At 35.5% G+C, this 7,218-nt stretch overlaps 1 protein-coding gene across 1 annotated transcript; it reads right to left on the bottom strand.

Annotated features, from left to right (window-relative positions):
- Nucleotides 1-1,305: 1,305 nt before the first annotated feature.
- Nucleotides 1,306-6,867, bottom strand: IRX3 (iroquois homeobox 3). The gene is made up of 4 exons (XM_066583908.1): nt 6,416-6,867; nt 4,385-5,369; nt 3,030-3,096; nt 1,306-1,671 (listed from the first exon to the last, which is right to left on the bottom strand). The coding sequence occupies exons 1-4, from the start codon at nt 6,638-6,640 to the stop codon at nt 1,617-1,619; spliced, it is 1,332 nt and encodes a 443-aa protein (XP_066440005.1). The 5' UTR covers nt 6,641-6,867; the 3' UTR covers nt 1,306-1,616.
- Between the last annotated feature and the right edge of the window lie 351 nt (nt 6,868-7,218).

Here is a 7,218-nt window from a genome sequence, read left to right as displayed (position 1 = left end):
CTCAAAATTAACTATAAATGATCTATCATCTATACCTATCTCATATCTACTATCTATCTCACATCTCTCTATCTCATATCTACTAACTATCTATCTCATATCTATCTATCTCACATCTATCTATCTCATATCTATCTATCTCATATCCATCTATCTATCTATCTCAGATCTACTATCTATCTTATATCTACTATCTATCTATCTCATATCTATCTCATATCTATCTATCTATCTCATATCTACTATCTATCTATCTATCTCATATCTACTATCTATCTTATATCTACTATCTATCTATCTCATATCTATCTCATATCTATCTATCTATCTCATATCTACTATCTATCTTATATCTACTATCTATCTATATCATATCTATCTATCTATCTATCTATGTATCTCATATTTATCTATCTATCTAATATCTATCTCATATCTATCTATTGTTATAACACATAAATACCATATCTATCTATCTCATATCTATCTATCTATCTATCTATCTATCTCATATCTATCTATCTATCTCATATCTATCTATCTATCTATCTATCTGTCTCATACCTATCTCATATCTATCTATCTATCTATCTATCTATCTATCTATCTATCTATCTATCTAAGGGATAGATAGAACGATCTACAGAACATAGATACCATCTCAAAAGTAAATAACATTTTCTGACGAATGTTATGTAATAATTATTTAATCTAAATCTTCATCCAGAAAAAACAACCTTTCTGTTTTCCAAACACATTTTAAGATTTAAGTTCATTTCTTTAGAAAGTTTTAAAGTCCTACGTCCGGTAATCTGCAGAAAGGGAGATTCCTTTGGCCCATAGAGGGCGCTCTAAACTCACATTTCACTGCTCACATCCCTTCTCAGCCCCATTATGTTATCAGTGGCATCTTGAACAAATCCTTTCACAGTAAAGAACTTCAAATAGCTCTTTGGTGAAAGAAAACACAATAACATAACATTTGCAATCAATTAGTGCACTGGATCTGCTGATGAGCTAAGTGTGAACGCATTGTGCTTCTTCTGCGGGATGCTCTATAGCTCCCTATAACTGTATATACTCATTATTACATTTGTAACTGATCTGGAAGTTCTACTCTACAAATTCTTTAATGTTTATTTTTAAGACCCCAAGTATTTAGCAGCTGCTGTGCCCCCAGATCACGTGATTCCCCATCTGCCAAAATTAATCTTTAACCTTTATAATGAGCACACAAACTGTAATTAGAGAGCAGGAAATAGGAAAAAAAAATAGGACAAATTAATGCAACCATTTCAGACTCCATTAAATTCTTAACAGTTCATTTATTAACCAAAAATATATATTTTCTTGTACAATTTGGCTTTTAGGACATATGTACATTTTTTACTCTATATACAAAAGGAAAACCAAAAGAAATGAGCGACTCTTCATCATTATCACAGGACAAACCATACAAACTGAACTAACCTGCATGTGAGTATACAAATCGAATCGCTTCTCCTTCTTATACACAGACATGCTTACAATAGGGAACTATATATATATATTACAGTCATTACAACAGAAGTAAAAAAAATATAATAAAATAAAAAAATAATAATTAAAAGAAAATGTTAGGAGGAGGATAATGCCGAGAGGATCATTGCAGCGTCCAGCTGATTTTGTGATCTGAAAAAAAGAATATTCATACATTAGACAATGTCAAGATTTTCCCAGAGAAGTCTAGTGCACTTAAGGGTATAGTCACACGGGCTGATTTTTTTCAGTTTTTAAAAAAAAGACTGATTTTTCATGAGATTTTCACACAATTTCTGCAATTTTTCAGCGCAATTTTCAACCGTTTTGCATTCTCTATTTTATGCGCATTAGAGAAAACACATGATGTAAAAGTTCTGCGCACTTCGTTTAATGGTCACATGCGATAAAAACGGATTACAATCACATAAAACAAGTGCAATCGTTTTTTTTGAATCACACCCATAGACTTCAACGGGCGACATTCGCAACACACTAGCACATTTTATTTTTTTTTTCACCATTTGTCCGATTAAAAAAAAAAAAAAAAATCACAGGTGAATAGGACAATTTTAAGTTATTGCTCAATTCCCTACAATTTTGATGCAAAAAATGGATGGAAAAATAGTTTGCGTGAATATACCCTTACACATCTGCCCATATGGAAGCAATGTTTAAATACTTTGTTAACTCTATTCCTATTTTTTTAATATGCTTTAACTTATATAATATATATATATATATATATGTTTAAACATATTTACTTCTTAGATTATTTTTATTTACATTTTTACTTTGTGTTTATATCCCTCTGTTTAAATATTTTTATTTGCTGTTTAGATTTTCCATTTTTGTCTCTTTTTGTTTCAATATTTGTTTCTATTTTTTATCTAAATATTCTAATTTTTTTGTATCTATTGCTCTCAGAAATATATACGGAGCTGTGCAAAAAAAATAATAAATTACTCAGTAAATAAGTTGCATAAAACCTCCGTGAACGGCTGTAAATAGTAGAAATAAAACACATTTTTACACTTCATTTGAATTTCATTTAGTTTAAAAAATATTTCCAACCGTTCCCATAGGTTTTATGCGGTTTACTTTTTCTTTTTGGTATCACATGGATGCAATATTTTTGCATGCCTCCATATGTATATATTCTCAGTCGTTACTTTTAAACTAGAACCTCTATTTGTATAAGTTCAAGAAATACTCTGGGTAAAAGGAGTTTTTCTCATACTTGGAGAGAGCAGCATCTGCCAGTTCTAATAAGTATTCTGCGCAGCTCTCGTCTACAATTATGTGGTCATAATGACAGACATAAAATTAAATATAATTGTGAAGTAGTCAGTGATTCATAGGCTCATTAAGGGCAATAGTGGTTAACTCTAAATAAAATACAGTCTAAATACAAAATGATCGTGTGAAGTAGAGCAAGTATATAGCATATTATTTACATACTATACATGCATGCACATATCTTCCCTCATTCCCACATTATATTCTCTTACCTTCTCTGAACCGGTTGAAAAGCTGTACTTAGAATTTTTTTCTCTATGTCCAACGTACTTGCTCTGTCTATAAAGAAGATGAAACACAAATTGGTCAGTTAAATATTAGTTGTATAAAATTGGATACTTATTTGTAAGGTTTTCCTAATAAATAGATTAAAAAAGAATAGTAGTAGTATATCACCGGCCAAACAAGAGAACCAAAGTACAAGTGGTCAAAAAGTTTACAGGAAACTTCTGTCGCTATGGTTCTCACAAAAACACCAAGAACCAAACAAAACTTTTTAACATTTTTTTTTAAAGAGGATTCTGCTCAAAATGCTCAAAAAAGTCAATAAAAAGAGGAGGAAAAGTCAGAAAAGTAGTAAAGCGCTTAGTATAATGAGGCAATAAATTATTAGACACTTGTAAGCGTAAACAGTAATTATGGGAGCAACAGAAACTTCCTTGCGATCTCCACGTCAAAATGTCGCTAGTTAAGTGACATTAGTTCAGTTTATTAGTATCATCATCATCATCATCAATCCTTTATATGTTGGGATCGAGCAAGTAAATGCACATGCAATAGAAATAATCAGAACGCAAACATACAGAGGTCTACAAAATAATTGTATCACATGACCCATTCGAGGTTCGATACTGAAAACAGTAAATAAGCAGTATAAATCCTCCAGGGGTGGAAACGGTTTTTACAATTAAATTTAAATTAAATGTTATTTTTTTTCTTTTATTGACAGCAGTGCATGGCGGATCTATGCTGCTTACTTATTGCTTTCAGTATCAAACACTGAATAGAGCGTGTGATGCTATTTTTTACCCACTCCTCTGTATACAGTCTAACTGCTCCAAGCGGAGCACACAAAAGTGTCCCACATTTATACCATGCGAGAGCTTATATAAGGTCATTTATAGATATTTGATCATTTATTTGTGCATCTTGTATTATCTATCTTTGCAAGACACTTCTATGGCATATGCGTTAACTCATACACACGCTTGTTCTACCATCTGCTCCAAATCCACGCTCAGTATCATATATCATACTACCTATCATGTATCATTTATTATATTTTCTAGTATATTACATTTATTATTTTATGCGGAAAATACCATATATCCGCACAAATATTTAGAAGCATGTTTATATATATATATATATATATATATATATATATATATATATATATATATGTGTGTGTGTGTGTATTGCATATTCCTAAATCTGTGCTAATATAAGAGTGTATTCTTTAGTGTTTGCACACAGATATGCAGTTTGCATTGCTGACTGGTGGTACTTTAGGTGCATGTCTATATATTACATCTTGCATTGCCCATTATTCTTTGCCATTAGTCACCTGTTACTGGCTCGGCTGTGTGCTGTTCCCCAGCTGCTTTCTGGAAGGTTGCATTGCCCGTGTTGGCCGATGCAGTGTGAGTGACACTCAGTCCTTGCAGGAAGTGAGCAGAGTTCAGCAATGATAACTGCTGAGCTGAGAATGTCCTCCCTGTCCAGTTCTGGAACCTGCTTCCAGGACAGGCCATAAGTCTATGTTGTGCTATCAGGTTCTGGGGGTTGACTGGAGTGTGGGGAGACTTTCTAGGGTTGTCTGGAGCAGTAGCTGTTTCTGCCAGGGACCAGATCTTAGGTTTATGGGCCGCTGGCAAGTTGTTGTCCTGGGAGGGATTAGGGGAAATATTGTCCAGTTTGATCTGTTCACAGGTGGGTTGTAGGGATTTGTCCTCTTCGGGAAGCTCACACTTATCGTGCACCCTGCTGTCCCCAACTACAGACTTGAGGAACCTGTCCTCCTCAGCTGCATTCAGGTCCTCAAAACCATCAGAGCCCTCAGAGTCACTCCGAGCGTCAGTCTTAGAGTCTGAATGCAAGTCTGTGTCCTCTTGCTCATCCAGATCTCCCTTACTCTCAATGTCCTCAGTGTCTATATTCTCCAGATCTATCTCCTCTTCATCCTCCCGCTTGTCCTCTTCATGATCACTTTCATAGGAGTTCCCTTCCTCGTCTGTCCTGCTCCTGGGGGCCCAGGTCATTTTATTCTCCTTTTTAAGCCTCCTCCTTGCATTGGCAAACCAGGTGGACACTTGGGTGAGTGTCATCTTAGTGATAATGGCCAGCATAATCTTTTCCCCCTTGGTGGGGTAAGGATTTTTCCTGTGCTCATTCAACCAGGCCTTGAGGGTACTGGTGCTCTCCCTTGTTGCATTTTTCGGCCTGGATGGATCTCCAAACTGATATTGTCCATATGGATAAAATGCTGGATGATGGTGGGAAAAGGCTGCATGTTGTACACCTGGACTATCCTTCATCTCATACTGGGAGCCCTGCAACAAGACAAAGTCCTATCAATAAATGCACAACACACAATAACATAAAAGATGGAATTACAGTAAACTTTTCTTCTCAATTCTCATTATTATTATTGCATATTATTACTGTATCATTATTACTACTATACTATTATTGCATAGCATGAAACTTATAGAAACTGGACTGCTTTGCTTATAGGGGGAGAACGAATTTGTAAATCTCACTCCATAACATTGCAGTCCATAAGTTTCAGTCAATAGCATTAATATATATATATATATATATATATATATATATATATATATATATATACGCAATAAATAAATATATATATATGTGTGTGTGTGTGTGTATATATATATGTATATATATACATATATATACAAACATCTCTATCTATATGTGCGTGCAAAAAAACTGCATCACATGTTCCTCTCGGTACTTAAAACAGTAAATAAATTGCATAAAACCTCCAGAAAAAAAATGTATTCAACTTCAAAACATTTACAACAGTTCACAGAAGTTTTATGCAGCTTACTGATTGTTTTCAGAACCAGACACTGAATGGAGCATGTGATGCAATTCTTTTTGCACTTCTCTGCATATATATACTTTGTATCTTGTTACTTCTAAAATGGTGCTAAGATTATCCTATGTAGTCAATATGTACTAAAGTGAAAACAAGAACAGCAGCAAAAATAGTACAAATTACCATATCTGTAATATAGTAAAAGGCGTGATAATAAATGTATTTGTTTGGCATACACTGCATATATAGAGACATATATCCTGCAAGATAACTATGGGGTGGACGAATGAATATATATATATATATATATATATATATATATATATACACACACACTCATATAATTTATGTAGGACATAGACAGATAAAACTATTGTTCCAACAGGCTCTTGCAGAGTAGACTTTCTGCTGTGACTCTAGCGTGTCTGAAAAGTATCTAGACCCTCCTGTATGTGTCGTATCATACATTAAAGGGTTAAGCTGTGACTATCTAAAGAGAAGGTAGTACAGTAAGTAGTTTGGTGTCCTTACCAGCTGTGGGAAGATGGGCAGCTCTGTAGTGTAGGGCAGGAAGGCTCCGTAAGCCTGGGCGGCTGCAGCTGCAGCGTAGGGAGCCGCATACATAGAAGAAAGCACATTGGAGAGAGTCCCAGCCGGAGAGAGTTCTGCAGCAGCGCCCCTGGTGCCCCCCACAGCCTGCCTGTCAGAGGGGTACAGGGGTCTGATGTACTGGTATCCCAGCTGAGGGAAGGACATGGTGCAGCAGCAGCAGTCACAGCACAGGGGCCACTACTGGAGGAACTGCACCAGCTTTATGACTTGGGTCTTCCTCTCAGCCTTCTCATGAATCAAGAGTGTTTCCAGGGCTTTGGATGGTCCTTGCAAGGGCTCCCGGTGACTCTGTCCTCTCCCTCTGGTGCTATTGATCTGAGTGGACCCAGGTCAGCTCCTAACAGATTGCTTCAGATCATTGGCACTCACCCTCTGATTGACATTTCAAGTCCTAGCACAGGCTCCTCCCAAGTCTTCTAGTCTAGCTCTGCTTTCTCTTTCATCCACCACCCCTTCCCTTCCCAAATCCAGCTTAACTCCTGCATTGCCAAAGGGCTATCTATGCTAAAAGAAAAAAAAAAGCCTTGCAACTTGTTTGGATTTGGACAACATGTCCTTGGCAAAGGAAAGGTTAATATTGTGTGATGCGATCTAAATCACACTTTGGGGGATATTTTCCATAGAGAATGGATCATGCATGGACTGGCATTAGCACAGGAGTCGTTATAATGTTCGAATATATATATATGTATATATATATATATATATATATATATATATAT

The sequence above is a fragment of the Eleutherodactylus coqui genome, chromosome 11 (assembly GCF_035609145.1).
Source record: "Eleutherodactylus coqui strain aEleCoq1 chromosome 11, aEleCoq1.hap1, whole genome shotgun sequence".
In the NCBI taxonomy this organism is placed as follows: domain Eukaryota; kingdom Metazoa; phylum Chordata; class Amphibia; order Anura; family Eleutherodactylidae; genus Eleutherodactylus; species Eleutherodactylus coqui.
The sequence above is the reverse complement of the archived record's forward strand: the minus strand, read 5'-3'. Positions and strand labels throughout refer to the sequence as shown.

Coding starts and splice junctions, on each gene's coding strand:
- IRX3 (XM_066583908.1), bottom strand. CDS start 6,640: ATGTCCTTCCCTCAGCTGGGATACCAGTACATCAGACCCCTGTACCCC. Junction 5,370..6,415: donor TGCCCATCTTCCCACAGCTG/GTAAGGACACCA, acceptor GTCTTGTTGCAG/GGCTCCCAGTATGAGATGAA. Junction 1,672..3,029: donor TTTCAACCGGTTCAGAGAAG/GTAAGAGAATAT, acceptor TCTTTTTTTCAG/ATCACAAAATCAGCTGGACG.